We start from the raw sequence: 22,622 nt of genomic DNA, 5'->3' as shown, positions 1-22,622 counted from the left end.
ACACTTGTCAACAAACACCCATCAACAAACATGTCAATAAACAAATACACGTCAGCTAACATAAACACATGTCAATAAACAAACACGTGTCCACAAACAACACACATGCAAAACAAATATGTCAATAAACAAACACACACGTCAACAAACAAATGTCAACAAACATGTCAAACACACATGTCAACAAACAAATGTCAACAAACATGTCAAACACACATGTCAACAAACAAACACACACGTCAACAAACAAATGTCAACAAACATGTCAAACACACATGTCAACAAACAAATGTCAACAAACATGTCAAACACACATGTCAACAAACAAACGTCAACACACATATCAATAAACAAACATGTCAACAAACAGACACATGTCAACAAACAGACACATGTCAACAAACAAATACATGTCAACTAACAGACCAACATGTCAACAAACACTAACAGATACACACGTCAACAAACAAACACGTCAAACACACACACATCAACAAACAAACGCCAACAAACACATGCAGACAAAAAAAGTCAACAAGCATGTCAATAAATGTCAACAGTCAAATACATGTCAACTAACAGACATGTCAACAAATACATGTCAACTAACAAACACATGTCAACAAACACACATGCCAAACAAATATGTCAATTAACAAACACACACGTCGACAAACATGTCAACAAACACACGCCAGCAAACATGTCAACAAAGAAACATCAACTCACATGTCAATAAACAAACATGTCAACAAACAGACACGTGTCAAATAGACATGTCAACAAACAAATACATGTCAACTAACAAACAGACACATGTCAACAAACAAATAAATGTCAACTAACAGACCAATATGTCAACAAACACTAACAGATACACACATGTCAACAAACAAACACGTCAAACACACACACATCAACAAACAAACGTCAACAAACACATGCAGACAAAAAAAGTCAACAAGCATGTCAATAAATGTCAACAGTCAAATACATGTCAACTAACAGACATGTCAACAAACAAATACATGTCAACTAACAGACATGTCAACAAACAAATACATGTCAACTAACAAACACATGTCAACAATCACGCACACGTCAACAAACATGTCAACAAATACGTGCCAGCAAACATGTCAACAAAGAAACATCAACTCACATGTCACTAAACAAACATGTCAACAAACCGACACATGTCACACAGACATGTCAACAAACAAAAATGTCAACAAACAAATACATGTCAACTAACAGACAAACATGTCAACAAACAAACACTTGTCAACAAACACCCATCAACAAACATGTCAATAAACAAATACATGTCATTTAACAGAAACACATGTTGATAAACAAACACACATGCCAAACAAATATGTCAATTAACAAACACACACGTCAACAAACATGTCAACAAACACATGCCAGCAAACATGTCAACAAAGAAACATTCATTCACATGTCAATAAACAAACATGTCAACAAACACACATGTCAAATAGACACATCAACAAACACATACATGTCAACTAACAGACAAACACATGTCAACAAACACATACATGTCAAGTAAAAGACAAACACATGTCAACAAACAAACACTTGTCAACAAACAAACAAACCAATGTCAACAAAAACCCATCAACAAACATGTCAATAAACAAACACATGTCATCTAACAGAAACATATGTCAACAAACACACATCAACAAACATGTCAATAAACAAATACACGTCATCTAACATAAACACATGTCAATAAACAAACACATGTCCACAAACAACACACATGCAAAACAAATATGTCAATAAACAAACACACACATCAACAAACAAATGTCAACAAACATGTCAAACACACATGTCAACAAACAAACGTCAACACACATATCAATAAACAAACATGTCAACAAACAGACACATGTCAACAAACAAACACATGTCAACAAACAGACACATGTCAACGAACAGACAAACTCATGTCAACAAACAAACACTTGTCAACAAACACATATACAAACAAACATCAACAAACATGTCAATAAACAAATACATGTCATCGAACAGAAACACATGTCAAACAAACAAACATGTCAATAAACAAACACACGTCAACAAACAAACCTTAACAAATATGTCAACAAACATCTAACAAAAACACATGTCAATAAACAAACATGTATACTAACAGACAAACACATGTCAACAAACAAACACATGTCAAACAAACATGTCAATAAACAAACACACATGTCAACAAACAAATGTCAACAAACATGACAACAAACACATGTCAGACAAACATGTCAACACACGTGTCAATAAACAAACACGTCAACAATCAGACATGTCAACAAACCAATACATGTCAAAGAAAAGAAACACATGTCAACAAACAAACAAACAAACAAACACATACATGTCAACAAACATGTCAATAAACAAATACATGTCATCTAAAAGAAACACATGTCAACAAACACATGTATAACAAATAAACATGTCAATAAACAAACACATGTCAACTAACATATAAACACATGTAAACAAACAAAAACATGTCAATTAAAAAACACACAAATCAACAAACAAACATCAACAAACATGTCAACAAATACATGCCAACAAACACATGTCAAACAAACATGTAAACGAACATGTCAAACAAACATGTCATCAATCAAATACACATGTCAATAAAAAACACATGGCAACAAACAAACGAACATGTCAACAAACAAACAGTCAATAAACAAATATGTCAACACACATGTCAATAAAACACATGCTGGCAAACAACCACATGGCAACAAACAAACACATGTCAACAAGCAAACAGATGTCAATAAACAAAAACATGTCAACAAACACATGGCAACAAAAACACATGGCAAACAAACACACACGTGTCAACAAACACATGCCAACAAACACATGTCAACAAACATGTCAATCAACAAACATGTTAGCAAACAAATAAACCTGTCATCAAACAGACGTGCCAATAAACAAATACAAACATAAATAAACATGTCAACAAACACATGTCAAACAAACATGTCAATAAAAAAACACACTCACAGCAACCAAAAAAAAGGCAACAAAAATGTCAACAAACACATGCCAACAAACACATGTCAAACAAATATGTCAACAAACAAACATGTCAACAAATAAACAAACAAACATATCTCAACAAAGAAACTAATGCCAACAAACACATGTCAAACAAGTATGTCAACAAACAAAGATGTCAACAAATAAACAAACAAACTTACACATCTCAACAAATGGCAACAAACAAACACATGGCAACAAACAGGTCAATAAACAAACATTTAAACAAATATGTCAATAAAAACATATGCCAACAAACAACCACATGGCAACAAACAAACACATGTCAACAAACAAACACATGTCAACAAACAAACATGTCAACAAACAAACACATGTCAACAAACAAACACATGTCAACAAACAAACATGTCAACAAACAACCACATGGCAACAAACAACCACATGGCAACAAACAAACACATGTCAACAAACACGTGTCAACCAACAAACACATGTCAATCAACAAACAAACACATGGCAACAAACACATGGCAACAAACTAACACATGGCAACAAACACATGTCAATCAACAAACAAACACATGGCAACAAACACATGTCAACCAACAAACACATGTCACTCAACAAACAAACACATGGCAACAAACACATGGCAACAAACTAACACATGGCAACAAACACATGTCAACAAACAAACACATGTCAATCAACAAACAAACAAACACATGGCAACAAACTAACACATGGCAACAAACACATGTCAATCAACAAACAAACACATGGCAACAAACACATGTCAACCAACAAACACATGTCACTCAACAAACAAACACATGGCAACAAACACATGGCAACAAACTAACACATGGCAACAAACACATGTCAACAAACAAACACGTCAATCAACAAACAAACACATGTCAACAAACTCGTGTCAACCAACAAACACATGTCAATCAACAAACAAACACATGGCGACAAACACATGGCAACAAACTAACACATGGCAACAAACACATGTCAACAAACAAACACGTCAATCAACAAACAAACACATGTCAACAAACTCGTGTCAACCAACAAACACATGTCAATCAACAAACAAACACATGGCGACAAACACATGGCAACAAACTAACACATGGCAACTAACACGTGTCAACAAACAAACACATGGCTACAAACAAACAAAAATGTCAACAAATAAATATACACATGTTAACAAAAGCTCATTAAGAAACATGTCAACAAATAAACATGTTAACAAACACATAAAAGTAACTAAAAACCAATAAAGTAAAACAATTAATAATAACAATTAGCAACAACTAATTAAGTAACTCATTCTAATAATTAACTAATACTAAATGAGTGAAGTAAATCATATCAATAAAGTAAAATAACTAATAATAACTATTAACAAAAGCTAACAAAGTAACACATACTGATAAAGCAAAGTAAATAGTACTAATAGAGTAAAGTAACTAGCACTAATAAAGTAAAGTGACTGTGAAAATAAAAAGGATAAAGTCAAGAGCAAGAAATGAAGTACGGTAGAATATGTGAAAGGTGACAAAGGTTAAGACACCGTCATGAAAGAGCACCACAGTGTCAGTACAGCTAGTGAGTGTGCCACACGCTCTCCAGCAAGTGTCAGTACATCTAGTGAGTGTGCCACACGCTCTCCAGCAAGTGTCAGTACAGCTACTGAGTGTGCCACACGCTCTCCAGCAAGTGTCAGTACATCTAGTGAGTGTGCCACACGCTCTCCAGCAAGTGTCAGTACATCTAGTGAGTGTGCCACACGCTCTCCAGCAAGTGTCAGTACAGCTACTGAGTGTGCCACACGCTCTCCAGCAAGTGTCAGTACATCTAGTGAGTGTGCCACACGCTCTCCAGCAAGTGTCAGTACATCTAGTGAGTGTGCCACACGCTCTACAGCAAGTGTCAGTACATCTAGTGAGTGTGCCACACGCTCTCCAGCAAGTGTCAGTACATCTAGTGAGTGTGCCACACGCTCTCCAGCAAGTGTCAGTACATCTAGTGAGTGTGCCACATGCTCTCCAGCAAGTGTCAGTACATCTAGTGAGTGTGCCACACGCTCTCCATCAGAGGACTCACCCTGCAGACGTACTGACTGCGGGCGCCAGGAGAGAAGGTCTGCGAGCGCACGATGGCGCCGCCCCTCATGAAGGGTGAGGCGTGACCCCATCGACCGCCCCGCTCTTTGGGTCGCACTCGCACCGGCTCTGGAAAGTGTCCGTCCGTCATGGTGGACTTCTCCACCTGCCAAGAATCGACACTGGTCACGTCTCTTCCTGGTCAAAGGTGAGGACCAATTGCGCCTCACCACCTTCACAGCAGCCAATTTCCCAGAGGGCCGCTCACAGCGCCCTCCACTGGCCACGCAGAGAGCCTCCACGCACGCCGTGCTGTTGCTGCAGCCGCTGTCCACAGACTCCGCCTGCCAGCTCCTGCGCCGCACAAAATGTCAGCAGCAGGTGAGGAAAAAGACCAGAAAGGAAATGTTCTCGCTCATGAGTTCCACACCAGCACCTCTCAGACGTCACCTCCCCCGACTCCTCTTTCTTCTGCAGCCTCAGTGCGTCCGCATCGCGCTCCTCCAGGCGGACGCTGGTGCGAGACAGCAGGGTGCACACACTCTCCTGTCAGGTCCAACAACACACAACACAAGTTGGCCCCAAAGCTGAGCTACACAACACCTGCAACAGTCCTCAAATACACAAAAGTGACACAATAATGGCGCTTAAGTGTTGCAAAAACCTGAATACCACATCTGACCCGTCCACAGATATCCCACACAATTATGTGTGCGTGTGTCTGTATATATATGTGTGTGTGTGTGTGACGTGGTTTGTATATATATATACATAAAAAAAATATATATATATACATATATCTATATATATATATGTTACAGTGGGGCAAAAAAGCATTTAGTCAGCCACCGATTGTGCAAGTTCTCCCACTTAAAAGGATGACAGAGGTCTGTAATTTTCATCATAGGTACACTTCAACTGTAAGAGACAGAATATGAAAAAAAATCCAGGATTTCACACTGTAGGGATTTTAAAGAATTTATTCGTAAATTATGGTGGAAAATAAGTATTTGGTCAACCATTCAAAGCTCTCGCTGATGGAAGGAGGTTTTGGCTCAAAATCTCACGATACATGGCCCCATTCATTCTTTCCTTAACACGGATCAGTCGTCCTGTCCCCCTTAGCAGAAAAACAGCCCCAAAGCATGATGTTTCCACCCCCATGCTTCACAGTAGGTGTGGTGTTCTTGGGATGCAACTCAGTATTCTTATTCCTCCAAACACGACGAGTTGAGTTTATACCAACAAGTTCTATTTTGGTTTCATCTGACCACATGGCATTCTTCCAATCGTCCATGTGCTCTCTGGCAAACTTCAGACGGGCCTGGACGTGCACTGGCTTAAGCAGGGGGACACGTCTGGCACTGCAGGATTTGATTCCCTGTTGGCGTAGTGTGTTGCTGATGGTAACCTTTGTTACTTTGGTCCCAGCTCTCTGCAGGTCATTCACCAGGTCCCCCCGTGTGGTTCTGGGATTTTTGCTCACTGTTCTCATGATCATTTTGGCCCCACGGGATGAGATCTTGCGTAGAGCCCCAGATCGAGGGAGATTATCAGTGGTCTTGTATGTCTTCCATTTTCTGATAATTGCTCCCACAGTTGATTTTTTCACACCAAGCTGCTTGCCTATTGTAGATTCACTCTTCCCAGTCTGGTGCAGGTCTACAATTCTTTTCCTGGTTTCCTTCGACAGCTCTTTGGTCTTGGCCATAGTGGAGTTTGGAGTCTGACTGTTTGAGGCTGTGGACAGGTATCTTTTATACAGATAACGAGTTCAAACAGGTTCCATTAATACAGGTAACGAGTGGAGGACAGAAGAGCTTCTTAAAGAAGAAGTTACAGGTCTGTGAGAGCCAGAGATCTTCCTTGTTTGAAGTGACCAAATACTTATTTTCCACCATAATTTACAAATAAATTCTTTAAAATTCCTACAATGTGAATTCCGGGAATTTTTTTTATTACATTCTGTTTCTCACAGTTGAAGTGTACCTATGATGAAAATTACAGACCTCTGTCATCATTTTAAGTGGGAGAACTTGCACAATCGGTGGCGGACTAAATACTTTTTTGCCCCACTGTATTTAAGTTTGTTAATGGACACTTTCGTTTTGATACTTCCACACCCTGCCCTCCCTACAAAGACTTGTACAATAAATGCCCTTTTCGGCTTTCTGCAAACCCAATCCTGTGTCTTGGTGAGATTCAGGTGCCACTATATATATATATATATATATATATATACATATGTATGTGTATATATGTATGTGTGTGTATATATATATATATATATATATATATATATATATATATATATATATATACATATATATATATATATATACACATACACACACACACATGGAATATGCAAAATGGGTTGTACTTGTATAGCGCTTTTCTACCCCTTTTTAAGGAGCCCAAAGCGCTTTGACTCTACTTCCACATTCACCCATTCACACACACATTCACACACTGATGGCAGGAGCTGCCATGCAAGGCGCTCACCAGGACCCATCAGGAGCAAGGACACAACAAACGTGACTAGGATGGTAGAAGGTGGGTATCGAACCAGTAACCCTCAGATTGCTGGCACAGCCACTCTACCAACTTCGCCACGCCGTCCAACAATATATACACACACACATATATATACATATACACACATATATATATATATATATGTATATATATATATACACACACACATATATATACACGTGTATGTATATATATATATATATATATATATATATATATATATATACATATATATATAATATACATACATATATGTATAATATACATACATACACATATATACATAGATATATATAATTTATTATATATGTATACATAAAAATGTCATGTTAGCATGTAGCACATGAAGCTATGCTAATGTTGCTAACCTAGCATGATGTCAAAATGTCATGATAGCATGTGGCTCACAAAGCTATGTGAGTGTTGCTAACCTAGCATGATGTTGAAATGTAATGTTAGCATGAAGCTCACATAGCTATGAAAGTGTTGCTAACCTAGCATGTTAAATTGTCATGTTAGCATGTAGCTCAAGTAGCTATGTGAGTGTTGCTAACCTAGCATGGTGTTAAAATGTATTGTTAGCATGAAGCTCACATAGCTATGAAAGGGTTGCTAACCTAGCATGTTAAATTGTCATGTTAGCATGAAGCTCACGTAGCTATGCGAGTGTTGCTAACCTAGCATGATTTTAAACTGTCATGTTAGCATGTAGCTCACATAGCTATGTGAGTGTTGCTAACCTAGCATGGTGTTAAAATGTATTGTTAGCATGAAGCTCACATAGCTATGAAAGTGTTGCTAACCTAGCATGTTAAATTGTCATGTTAGCATGTAGCTCACGTAGCTATGCTAGTGTTGCTAACCTAGCATGATGTCAAAATGTCATGATAGCATGTAGCTCACATAGCTATGTGAGTGTTGCTAACCTAGCATGATGTCAAAATGTCATGATAGCATGTAGCTCACATAGCTATGCTAGTGTTGCTAACCTAGCATGATTTTAAACTGTCATGTTAGCATGTAGCTCACATAGCTATGTGAGCGTTGCTAACCTAGCATGGTGTTAAAATGTATTGTTAGCATGAAGCTCACATAGCTATGAAAGTGTTGCCAACCTAGCATGTTAAATTGTCATGTTAGCATGTAGCTCACGTAGCTATGCGAGTGTTGCTAACCTAGCATGATGTTAAAATGTAATGTTAACATGAAGCTCACATAGCTATGCGAGTGTTGCTAACCTAGCATGGTGTTAAAATGTATTGTTAGCATGAAGCTCACATAGCTATGAAAGTGTTGCTAACCTAGCATGTTAAATTGTCATGTTAGCATGTAGCTCACGTAGCTATGCGAGTGTTGCTAACCTAGCATGATGTTAAAATGTAATGTTAACATGAAGCTCACATAGCTATGCGAGTGTTGCAACCTAGCATGATTTTAAACTGTCATGTTAGCATGTAGCTCACATAGCTATGCTAGTGTTGCTAACCTAGCATGATGTCAAAATGTCATGTTAGCATGTAGCTCACATAGCTATGTGAGTGTTGCTAACCTAGCATGGTGTTAAAATGTATTGTTAGCATGAAGCTCACATAGCTATGAAAGTGTTGCTAACCTAGCATGTTAAATTGTCATGTTAGCATGTAGCTCACGTAGCTATGCGAGTGTTGCTAACCTAGCATGTTAAATTGTCATGTTAGCATGTAGCTCACGTAGCTATGCTAGTGTTGCTAACCTAGCATGATGTCAAAATGTCATGATAGCACGTAGCTCACATAGCTATGTGAGTGTTGCTAACCTAGCATGTCAAAATGTCATGATAGCATGTAGCTCACATAGCTATGCTAGTGTTGCTAACCTAGCATGATTTTAAACTGTTATGTTAGCATGTAGCTCACATAGCTATGTGAGCGTTGCTAACCTAGCATGGTGTTAAAATGTATTGTTAGCATGAAGCTCACATAGCTATGAAAGTGTTGCCAACCTAGCATGTTAAATTGTCATGTTAGCATGTAGCTCACGTAGCTATGCGAGTGTTGCTAACCTAGCATGATGTTAAAATGTAATGTTAACATGAAGTTCACATAGCTATGCGAGTGTTGCTAACCTAGCATGGTGTTAAAATGTATTGTTAGCATGAAGCTCACATAGCTATGAAAGTGTTGCTAACCTAGCATGTTAAATTGTCATGTTAGCATGTAGCTCACGTAGCTATGCGAGTGTTGCTAACCTAGCATGATGTTAAAATGTAATGTTAACATGAAGCTCACATAGCTATGCGAGTGTTGCAACCTAGCATGATTTTAAACTGTCATGTTAGCATGTAGCTCACATAGCTATGCTAGTGTTGCTAACCTAGCATGATGTCAAAATGTCATGATAGCATGTAGCTCACATAGCTATGTGAGTGTTGCTAACCTAGCATGGTGTTAAAATGTATTGTTAGCATGAAGCTCACATAGCTATGAAAGTGTTGCTAACCTAGCATGTTAAATTGTCATGTTAGCATGTAGCTCACGTAGCTATGCGAGTGTTGCTAACCTAGCATGTTAAATTGTCATGTTAGCATGTAGCTCACGTAGCTATGCTAGTGTTGCTAACCTAGCATGATGTCAAAATGTCATGATAGCATGTAGCTCACATAGCTATGTGAGTGTTGCTAACCTAGCATGTCAAAATGTCATGATAGCATGTAGCTCACATAGCTATGCAGTGTTGCTAACCTAGCATGATTTTAAACTGTCATGTTAGCATGTAGCTCACATAGCTATGTGAGTGTTGCTAACCTAGCATGGTGTTAAAATGTATTGTTAGCATGAAGCTCACATAGCTATGAAAGTGTTGCTAACCTAGCATGATGTCAAAATGTCATGATAGCATGTAGCTCACGTAGCTATGTGAGTGTTGCTAACCTAGCATGATGTCAAAATGTCATGATAGCATGTAGCTCACGTAGCTATGCTAGTGTTGCTAACCTAGGATGATGTCAAAATGTCATGATAGCATGTGGCTCACATAGCTATGTGAGTGTTGCTAACCTAGCATGATGTCAAAATGTCATGATAGCATGTAGCTCACATAGCTATGTGAGTGTTGCTAACCTAGCATGGTGTTAAAATGTATTGTTAGCATGAAGCTCACATAGCTATGAAAGTGTTGCTAACCTAGCATGTTAAATTGTCATGTTAGCATGTAGCTCACTTAGCTATGCGAGTGTTGCTAACCTACCATGATGTTAAAATATAATGTTAGCATGAAGCTCACATAGCTATGTGAGTGTTGCAACCTAGCATGATGTTAAAATGTTACGTTAGCATGAAGCTCACATAGCTATGAAAGTGTTGCTAACCTAGCATGTTAAATTGTCATGTTAGCATGTAGCTCACATAGCTATGCTAGTGTTGCTAACCTAGCATGATGTCAAAGTGTCATGATAGCATGTAGCTCACATAGCTATGTGAGTGTTGCTAACCTAGCATGATGTCAAAATGTCATGATAGTATGTAGCTCACGTAGCTATGCAGTGTTGCTACCCTAGCATGATTTTAAACTGTCATGTTAGCATGTAGCTCACATAGCAATGTGAGTGTTGCTAACCTAGCATGGTGTTAAAATGTATTGTTAGCATGAAGCTCACATAGCTATGAAAGTGTTGCTAACCTAGCATGTTAAATTGTCATGTTAGCATGTAGCTCACGTCGCTGTGCGAGTGTTGCTAACCTAGCATGATGTTAAAATGTAATGTTAACATGAAGCTCACATAGCTATGCGAGTGTTGCAACCTAGCATGATGTTAAAATGTAATGTTAGCATGAAGCTCACATAGCTATGAAAGTGTTGCTAACCTAGCATGTTAAATTGTCATGTTAGCATGTAGCTCACGTAGCTATGCTAGTGTTGCTAACCTAGCATGATGTCAAAATGTCATGATAGCATGTAGCTCAAATAGCTATGCTAGTGTTGCTAACCTAGCATGATTGTAAACTGTCATGTTAGCATGTAGCTCACATAGCTATGTGAGTGTTGCTAACCTAGCATGGTGTTAAAATGTATTGTTAGCATGAAGCTCACATAGCTATGAAAGTGTTGCTAACCTAGCATGTTAAATTGTCATGTTAGCATGTAGCTCACATAGCTATGTGAGTGTTGCTAACCTAGCATGATGTCAAAATGTCATGATAGCATGTAGCTCACGTAGCTATGCTAGTGTTGCTAACCTAGGATGATGTCAAAATGTCATGATAGCATGTGGCTCACATAGCTATGTGAGTGTTGCTAACCTAGCATGGTGTTAAAATGTATTGTTAGCATGAAGCTCACATAGCTATGAAAGTGTTGCTAACCTAGCATGTTAAATTGTCATGTTAGCATGTAGCTCACGTAGCTATGCGAGTGTTGCTAACCTACCATGATGTTAAAATATAATGTTAGCATGAAGCTCACATAGCTATGTGAGTGTTGCAACCTAGCATGATGTTAAAATGTTACGTTAGCATGTAGCTCACGTAGCTATGCTCATGTTGCTGATGTTTGTGTCCTCCTGTCCTAATGTTACATAGTTGTATGTGATTACATGACATCTATTACATTGGGCAAGTGCACAGCTACAGTGTATATGTCAAAAGTGGATCATGTACACAAAATAACTTCGTGTCAAAAACACGTGACTAACTATACACTACTGTGTACTTATGTTGGATGGATGATGACATGAAAAACAGTTAAAAATATTATATTGTCGGACATTTACCGCAGCTCTGGGTCTGTGGTCGTCCTCGGTTCCATCCTGATGTCGCCGCTGGCTGAGGCTCCTCAGTTCGGCTCTGTGGGACTCGGCGGCCCCGCTGAACATGTGGACCCTGAGCCAGTGGTAGACCATGTCCGCACTTCCTTCGCAGTCCACCAGGCCGAGCTGCGCCGTCCCCTGCAGGCGACACCTCGACATTGCAGCCTAGCCAAACACCACGCCGCTCGCCGGCCTCCCCACTTACCAGGAGCTCCTCCTGAGCCTGCGGGCCCAGCGAGCAGAGCGACAGCTGCAAGGCGCACGCCGCCAAGGCGTTGGCGGGCACGGGGACGCGGAAGCCTTCATTGAAGCTGACGTGCGGCTGCGGCTCCAGCGCCGTGCAGCAGTAGAAGGCGCAGGCCCGGCCCACGTCCAGCGGCATCAGGTGCACCTTGACGAAGCTGCGGGGACGCAATGGAGCAAGCGAGCTTAGCAAAAGTACAAAGTCGGTGGTCAGAACTTCACTTCCTTAAACTTGGGAGAATATATGTCTGTAAGTAGTTGACCATTAGGTGTGGTGTTCCTGGGATTAAAGCCCTGACCTTTTCTCCTACAAAAATATTGCTGGGTATTGTGGCCAAACAGCTCCATTTTTGTTTCATCTGACCAACAGTACTTTCCTCCAGAAGGTCTTATCTTTGTCCATGTGATGTCAGATGAAACAAAAATTGATGTTGGAGAAGAAAAGGTGAGGCCTTCAATCCCAGGAACACCCAGCCTACCGTCAAGCATGTTGGTGGTAGTATTATGCTCTGGGCCTGTTTTGCTGCCAATGGTACTGGTGCTTTATAGAGAGTAAACGGGACTATGAAAAAAGAGGATTACCTCCAAATTCTTCAGGACAAGCTAAAATCATCAGGGTCTTGAGCGGTTGGGTGTTCCAACAGGAGAATGACCCCAAACACACGTCAAAAGTGGTAAAGGAATGGCTAAATCCGGCTATAATGAAGGTTGTAGAATGGCCTTCCCAAAGTCCTGACTTAAACAAGTGGACAAGGCTGAAGAAATTCAATAGTAGATTGGATACATTTATCAATAAAAGTAGGACGCTCGGGGAGAACCAATTTGGATTTAGAGCAGATATCTCAACTATCCCCAACCCGGAGTGCCATCTCCGGGTTGGGGAGGAGACCCTGCCCCAAGTGGAGGAGTTCAAGTACCTAGGAGTCTTGGGGGAAGAGTGGATCGTGAGATCGACAGGCGGATCGTTGCGGCGTCTTCAGTAATGCGGACGTTGTACCGATCCGTTGTGGTGAAGAAGGAGCTGAGCCGGAAGGCAAAGCTCTCAATTTACCGGTCGATCTACGTTCCCATCCTCACCTATGGTCATGAGCTTTGGGTCATGACCGAAAGGATAAGATCACGGGTACAAGCGGCCGAAATGAGTTTTTGTCAGCCTGTCAATGGTAAAATACATTGTACCCTAGCATCTAGCTAACATATGTGCTAACTTTACTTCCTCAGATTTTGAAGAATATATGCCTGCAAGTAGTTGAACGTTTGCTCTTTTATGTCAACTTTTATCTCTCTAAATATCATTGTGTGGACGTTTACAAGAGTCGAAAAAAATGGTGATTGAGATGCTAATTGTTTTTAGCCTGTCAATGGCAAAATACACTGTATGTTAGCATCAAACTAGCGGTATTAAGGTACTAACTTTTGCTCATATCAGACTGTAGTGCCGATTTGACAACATTTGTACATGTTTTTGGCATTGCACGTACTTTAATGTACATTATTTTATGTACTTAGTTTTGACATTAACCTGCTGAGCAAAATTTCTAACTTATGTCAAGTTTTATCTCTCTAAACGTCATTGTGTGGACGTTTGCAACAGTCTGAATAAATTGCGATTTAGATGCTAATTTTTGTTAGCCTGTCAATGGCAAAATACATTGTATGTTAGCATCAAGGTAGCGCACTACCCTTTTTACTACATAGTTTCAGTTGCTTGTTTTTGTTCATATCAGAATGTAGTGCCGATTTGATAACATTTGTACATGTTTTTGGCATTTCACGTACATTAATGTACATTATTTTATGTACTTAGTTTTGACATTAACCTGCTGAGCTAAATTTCTAACTTATGTCAAGTTTTATCTCTCCAAACGTCATTGTGTGGACGTTTGCAACAGTCTGAATAAATTGCGATTTAGATGCTAATTTTTGTTAGCCTGTCAATGGCAAAATACATTGTATGTTAGCATCAAGGTAGCGCACTACCTTTTTTACTACATAGTTTCAGTTGCTTGTTTTTGTTCATATCAGAATGTAGTGCCGATTTGATAACATTTGTACTTTTTTTTGGCATTTCATGTGCATTAAGGTACATTCTTAGCCTATCAATGGCAAAATACATTGTATGTTAGCATCAAGCTAGCACACTACTACTAAAACTAAGCACATAAAAGTATGTACATTCTTTTACGCGCTTAGTTTTATGTGCTTTTATTTCTCTAAAGGCCATTGTGTGGACCTTTGCAACAGTCTAAATAAATTGCGATTGACATGCTAATTTTTGTCAGCCTGTCAATGGTAAAATACATTGTACCCTAGCATCAAGCTAACATATGTGCTAACTTTACTTCCTCAGACTTTGTAGAATATATGCCTGCAAGTAGTTGAACGTTTGCTCTTTTATGTCAACTTTTATCTCTCTAAATATCATTGTGTGGACGTTTACAAGAGTCGAAATAAATGGTGATTGAGATGCTAATTGTTTTTAACCTGTCAATGGCAAAATACATTGTATGTTAGCATCAAGGTAGCGCACTACCTTTTTTACTACATAGTTTCAGTTGCTTGTTTTTGTTCGTATCAGAATGTAGTGCCGATTTGATTATATTTGTACATGTTTTTGGCATTTCATGTGCATTAAGGCACATTCTTAGCCTATCAATGGCAAAATACATTGTATGTTAGCATCAAGCTAGCACACTACTACTAAAACTAAGCACATAAAAGTATGTACATTCTTTTACATGCTTGGGTTTATGTTCTTTTATTTCTCTAAAGGCCATTGTGTGGACCTTTGCAACAATCTAAATAAATTGCGATTGACATGCTAATTTTTGTCAGCCTGTCAATGGTAAAATACATTGTACGTTAGCATCAAGCAAATTTATGTGCTAACTTTACTTTCTCAGACTTTGAAGAATATATGCCTGCAAGTAGTTGAACGTTTGCTCTTTTATGTCGACTTTTATCTCATAAATATCATTGTGTGGACGTTTACAAGAGTCGAAAAAAATGGTGATTGAGATGCTAATTGTTTTTAGCCTGTCAATGGCAAAATACAGTGTATGTTAGCATCAAGGTAGCGCACTACCTTTTTTACTACATAGTTTCAGTTGCTTGTTTTTGTTCATATCAGAATGTAGTGCCGATTTGATAACATTTGTACATGTTTTTGGCATTTCATGAGCATTAAGGTACATTCTTAGCCTATCAATGGCAAAATACATTGTATGTTAGCATCAAGCTAGCACACTACTACTAAAACTAAGCACATAAAAGTATGTACATTCTTTTACGTGCTTAGTTTTATGTGCTTTTATTTTTCTAAAGGCCATTGTGTGGACCTTTGCAATAAATTGCGATTGACATGCTAATTTTTGTCAGCCTGTCAATGGTAAAATACATTGTACCCTAGCATCAAGCTAACATATGTGCTAACTTTACTTTCTCAGACTTTGAAGAATATATGCCTGCAAGTAGTTGAACGTTTGCTCTTTTATGTCAACTTTTATCTCTCTAAATATCATTGTGTGGACGTTTACAAGAGTCGAAATAAATGGTGATTGAGATGCTAATTGTTTTTAGCCTGTCAATGGCAAAATACAGTGTATGTTAGCATCAAGGTAGCGCACTACCTTTTTTACTACATAGTTTCAGTTGCTTGTTTTTGTTCATATCAGAATATAGTGCCGATTTGATAACATTTGTACATGTTTTTGGCATTTCATGAGCATTAAGGTACATTCTTAGCCTATCAATGGCAAAATACATTGTATAGTAGCATCAAGCTAGCACACTACTACTAAAACTAAGCACATAAAAGTATGTGCATTCTTTTACGTGCTTAGTTTTATGTGCTTTTATTTCTCTAAAGGCCATTGTGTGGACCTTTGCAACAATCTAAATAAATTGCGATTGACATGCTAATTTTAGTCAGCCTGTCAATGGTAAAATACATTGTACCTTAGCATCAAGCTAACATATGTGCTAACTTTACTTCGTCAGATTTTGAAGAATATATGCCTGCAAGTAGTTGAAAGTTTGCTCTTTGTCAACTTTTATCTCTCTAAATATCATTGTGTGGACGTTTACAAGAGTCGAAATAAATGGTGATTGAGATGCTAATTGTTTTTAGCCTGTCAATGGCAAAATACAGTGTATGTCAGCATTAAGGTAGCGCACTACCTTTTTTACTATATAGTTTCAGTTTCTTGTTTGTGCTCATATAAGACTGTAGTGCCGATTCAACATTTGTACATGTTTTTGGCATTTCACGTGCATTAATGTACATTCTTAGCCTGTCAATGGCTAAATACATTGTATGTTAGCATCAAGCTAGCGCACTACTCCTAAATTAAGCACATAAAAGAATGTACATTTTTTTTATGAGCTTAGTTTTATGTGCTTTTACTAAATGCCATTGTGTAGATTTTTGCAACAGTCTAAATAAATCGCGACTGACATGCTAATTTTTGTTAGCCTGTCAATGGTAAAATACATTATACGTTAGCATCAAGCCAACATATGTGCTGACTTTACTTCCTCATAGACTTTGGAGAATATATGCCTGTAAGTAGTTGAACATTTGCTCCCTTATGTCAACTTTTATTTCTCTAAACATCATTGTGTGGATGTTTGCAACAGTCTAAATAGATCGCGTTTGAGATGCTAATTTCTGTTAGCCCGTCAATGGCAAAATACATTGTATGTTAGCATCAAGCTAGCGCACTACCTTTTTTACTGTATATTTTCAGTTGCTTGTTTTTACTATCAGACCGTAGTGCCGATTTAACAACATTTGTACCTGTTTTTGGCATCATGTTTATAAATTTACATCCTTTTAATGCTAAGTTTGACAGTCATTTCATTTGGAGGCAATCAATAAACATGCTCAACCTGGAAGTCCCTAAAAGGAAGAACTGTTCACATATCGGTCCAACTAAATACTTACATTCAGGGAGGGCAGAATAGTAGAAGAAATTGATACAAATTAACCAATGAACCCTGATTGAATCACAATTGAAATGTGGGTGGTTGATGAGCCTTTTGTGTGCTCGTGGGTTGCTATGTCCCTCTAACGTCGTTCATGACATCTGCCTGTCATTTATTACTGTATTTATCATTAGCATCGTTATTATTTCTATTTGTGGGGAGCAAAACAACACTTCATGTTTGCTAGACCAGTGTTTTTCAACCACTGTGCCGCGGCACACTAATGTGCCGTGGGAGATTATCTATTATCCCCAAATTAGGTTAAAAATATTTTTTTCAAGCCAGTAATTATAATCTGCAAATTATGTGTTGTTGTTGAGTCTCAGTGCTGTCTAGAGCTCGGCAGCGTGTAATACTCTTCCATATCATTAGGTGGCAGCAGGTAGCTAATTGCTTTGTAGATGTTGGAAACAGTGGGAGGCAGTGTGCAGGTAAAAAAGTGTCTAATGCTTAAACCAAAAATAAACAAAATGTGAGTGCCCCTAAGAAAACACATTGAAGTTTAGGGAAGGCTATGCAGAACAAAACTAAAACTGAATTGGCTACAAAGTAAACACAGACAGAATGCTGGACGACAGCAAAGACTTACTGTGGAACAAAGATGGCGTCCACAATGTACATCCTAACATGACATGACAATCGACAATGTCCCCATGAAGAAGGATAAAAACAAAGTAGATGTGAGAAATAACGCTCAAAGGAAGACATTAAACTGCTACAGGAAAACACCAAAAAAAGAGAAAAAGCCACCAAAATTGGAGCTCAAGACAAGAACTAAAACACTACACACAGGAAAACTGGGGAAAAAAACCTCCAAATAAGTCACGGCGTGATGTGACAGGTGAAGGCATTAATGTGAAAGAAAAGGCATTGAAGCTTAGGGAAGGCTATGCAGAACAAAACTAAAACTGAACTGGCTACAAAGTAAACAAAAAGAGAATGCTGGACGACAGCAAAGACTTACTGCGGAGCAAAGATGGCGTTCACAAAATACATCCGAACATGACATGACAATCGACAATGTCCCCACGAAGAAGGATAAAAACAAAGTAGATGCGGGAAATAACGCTCAAAGGAAGACATGAAACTGCTACAGGAAAACACCAAAAAAAAGAGAAAAATCCACCAAAATTGGAGCTCAAGACAAGAACTAAAACACTACACACAAGAAAACAGCAAAAAAAATCCAAATATGTCACGGCGTGATGTGACAGGTGAAGGCATTAATGTGAAAGAAAAGGCATTGAAGCTTAGGCAACGCTATGCAGAACAAAACTAAAACTGAACTGGCTACAAAGTAAACAAAACGAGAATGTTGGACAACAGCAAAGACTTACTGTGGAGCAAAGATGGCGTCCACAAAATACATCCGAACATGACATGTTTTGTCAACTTAGTTTTGTTTTTCAATGATTTCTGCTGGTGGTGTGCCTCCGGATTTTTTCAAGGCAAAAATATGCATGGGCTCAAAACAGGTTGAAAAACACTGTGCTGGACAATTCATGTCATTTAAATCAATGTTTGAAAAAAACAAGAAAACAAAAACTGTATGAAGATGGTCTGAAAACCCCATCCATCCATCCATTTTCTACTGCTTATTCCCTTTTGGGGTGGCGGGCGGCGCTGGCGCCTATCTCAGCTACAATCGGGCGGAAGGCGGGGTACACCCTGGACAAGTCGCCACCTCATCGCAGGGCCAACACAGATAGACAGACAACATTCACACTCACATTCACACACTAGGGACCATTTAGTGTTGCCAAGCAACCTATCCCCAGGTGCATGTCTTTGGAAGTGGGAGGAAGCCGGAGTACCCGTAGGGAACCCACGCATTCACGGGGAGAACATGCAAACTCCACACAGAAAGATCCCGAGCCTGGATTTGAACCCAGGACTGCAGGAACTTCGTATTGTGAGGCAGACGCACTAACCCCTCTGCCACCGTGAAGCCTGGTCTGAAAACATGTTTTTAAATGGATCAAACCAAAACATAAAAAACCAGCAGGTCTTTGGGGACAAGCGCTCACTCACACTTTGTGTCCGTCCCTCACGGCGGACCTGCTGAGGTTCTTCAGCTGGAGCAGATGCAGACGCAGAGTCTGCGAGGCCGACTCCCACCTGGACAGACGTGCGAGGGGGACAAGGTGAGGTTAGGTCCTCCTCGGCCAAAATGGAAGCCCACAAGCTTACTGGGACTCACAGCAGGCCCAGTTGGATCTGCGGGGGCTCGTTGGGGATGGTCTGCTCCTTGGTGAAGGACATGTCCTCGGACTCCTCCGCCCTGTTGGGACGACAAGGCAGCAAGAAATGAGGTCTGGCTCCGTGTCGCTCGCTCACGGACGGAGTGGGCGTCGCTCACTTCCTGCCCCACGCCTCGAACACGCCGCTGTCGGTCGCCAGGGCGTCCTCGGACACGCCTGCGGAGACTCTCCTGGTCCTCCTGCTGCTTCTGTTGGCGCTGTTTCCCCGTAGAGTCACTCCTGCACACCAGAATGCAGGTGGTGCATATGTGAATGGACAAACATGTTGACATGATGTCTGAATTTCAATAGAGAGATGGATGTTTACAGTGTTTTAGTTTGTTAATGGGCAACCATGTTAATATTATGTGTGTATTTGAATGGATAGATGGATATTTTCATTGTTTGTGTACGTGAATGGACAAACATGTTAACATTATGTGTGTATTTGAATGATAAACAGATGCTTTCATTGTTTGTGTACGTGGATGGACAACCATGTTAATATTATGTGTGTATTTGAATGGATGGATGGATATTTTCATTGTGTGTGTACGTGAATGGGCAAACATGTTAACATTATGTGTGTATTTGAATGATAAACAGATGCTGTCATTGTTTGTGTACGTGGATGGACAAACAGGTTGACATTATGTGTGTATTTGAATGGATAGAAAACTGTTTTTATTGTTTGTGTACATGAATGAACACACGTTAACATTATGCGTGTATTTGAATGGATAAGACAGATGTTTTCATTGGGTGTACGTGAATGGACAAACATGTTGCTATGTACTTGATTTATTCAGGTGTTACCATTTAGTGGTCAATTGTACGGAATATGTGCTGAACTGAAAAGTTTCAATCAATCAATCAATCAATGTTTCCATTGTTTGTGTACGTGAATGGATAGACAGATGTTTTCATTGTGTGTATATGTGAATGGACAAACATGTTGACATGATGTCTGAATTTCAATAGAGAGATGGATGTTTGCATTGTTTTAGTTTGTCAATGGGCAACCATGTTAATATTATGTGTGTATTTGAATGGATAGATGGATATTTTCATTGTTTGTGTACGTGAATGGACAAACATGTTAACATTATGTGTGTATTTGAATGATAAACAGATGCTTTCATTGTTTGTGTACGTGAATGGACAAACATGTTGACATGATGTCTGAATTTCAATAGAGAGATGGATGTTTACATTGTTTTAGTTTGTTAATGGGCAACCATGTTAATATTATGTGTGTATTTGAATGGATAGAGGGATATTTTCATTGTTTGTGTACGTGAATGGACAAACATGTTAACATTATGTGTGTATTTGAATGATAAACAGATGCTGTCATTGTTTGTGTACGTGGATGGACAAACAGGTTGACATTATGTGTGTATTTGAATGGATAGAAAAATGTTTTTTATTGTTTGTGTACATGAATGAACACACGTTAACATTGCGCGTGTATTTGAATGGATAAGACAGATGTTTTCATTGGGTGTACGTGAATGGACAAACATGTTGCTATGTACTTGATTTACGTTGACCCCGACTTAAACAAGTTGAAAAACTTATTCGGGTGTTACCATTTAGTGGTCAATTGTACGGAATATGTGCTGAACTGAAAAGTTTCAATCAATCAATCAATCAATGTTTCCATTGTTTGTGTACGTGAAAAGATAGACAGATGTTTTCATTCTGTGTGTATGTGAATGGACAAACATGTTGACATGATGTCTGAATTTCAATAGAGAGATGGATGTTTACATTGTTTTAGTTTGTTAATGGGCAACCATGTTAATATTATGTGTGTATTTGAATGGATAGATGGATATTTTCATTGTTTGTGTACGTGAATGGACAAACATGTTAACATTATGTGTGTATTTGAATGATAAACAGATGCTTTCGTTGTTTGTGTACGTGGATGGACAACCATGTTAATATTATGCGTGTATTTGAATGGATAGATGGATATTTTCATTGTTTGTGTACGTGAATGGAAAAACATGTTAACATTATGTGTGTATTTGAATGATAAACAGATGCTTTCATTGTTTGTGTACGTGGATGGACAAACAGGTTGACATTATGTGTGTATTTGAATGGATAGAAAAATGTTTTTTATTGTTTGTGTACATGAATGAACACACGTTAACATTGTGCGTGTATTTGAATGGATAAGACAGATGTTTTCATTGGGTGTACGTGAATGGACAAACATGTTGCTATGTACTTGATTTATTCAGGTGTTACCATTTAGTGGTCAATTGTACGGAATATGTGCTGAACTGAAAAGTTTCAATCAATCAATCAATCAATGTTTCCATTGTTTGTGTACGTGAATGGATAGACAGATGTTTTCATTGTGTGTATATGTGAATGGACAAACATGTTGGCATGATGTCTTTATTTCAATAGATAGATGGATGTTTACATTGTTTTTGTATGTTAATGGGCAACCATGTTAATATTATATTGTGTATTTGAATGGATAGATGAATGTTTTTATTGTTTGTGTACGTGAATAGACAAACATCTTAAAATTATGTGTATTTGAATGGATAGACAGATGTTTTCATTGTTTGTGTACGTGAAAAGATAAGACAGATGTTTTCATTG

The 22,622-nt window shown here is 38.7% G+C and overlaps 1 protein-coding gene across 10 annotated transcripts in view; it reads right to left on the bottom strand.

The window, feature by feature from the left end:
* wwc3 (WWC family member 3) overlaps positions 1-22,622 on the bottom strand; it is a 119,697-nt gene that overhangs the window by 5,648 nt on the left and 91,427 nt on the right. For 7 of the 10 annotated variants that reach the window (XM_061887756.1, XM_061887750.1, XM_061887751.1 and 4 more), the window contains 8 exons: positions 20,114-20,234; positions 19,955-20,035; positions 19,786-19,872; positions 12,731-12,926; positions 12,490-12,663; positions 5,641-5,750; positions 5,435-5,558; positions 5,206-5,370 (listed from right to left, as the gene is read on the bottom strand). In XM_061887756.1, coding sequence (XP_061743740.1) covers positions 5,206-5,370; positions 5,435-5,558; positions 5,641-5,750; positions 12,490-12,663; positions 12,731-12,926; positions 19,786-19,872; positions 19,955-20,035; positions 20,114-20,234 — 1,058 coding nt within the window. The remainder of the gene's footprint in view (positions 1-5,205; positions 5,371-5,434; positions 5,559-5,640; positions 5,751-12,489; positions 12,664-12,730; positions 12,927-19,785; positions 19,873-19,954; positions 20,036-20,113; positions 20,235-22,622) is intronic. The other 3 variants (XM_061887752.1, XM_061887753.1, XM_061887760.1) reach the window with 1 other exon arrangement.

The sequence above is a fragment of the Nerophis ophidion genome, linkage group LG26, assembly GCF_033978795.1.
Source record: "Nerophis ophidion isolate RoL-2023_Sa linkage group LG26, RoL_Noph_v1.0, whole genome shotgun sequence".
NCBI lineage: Eukaryota > Metazoa > Chordata > Actinopteri > Syngnathiformes > Syngnathidae > Nerophis > Nerophis ophidion.
This window is presented reverse-complemented; position numbering and strand designations above follow the sequence as displayed.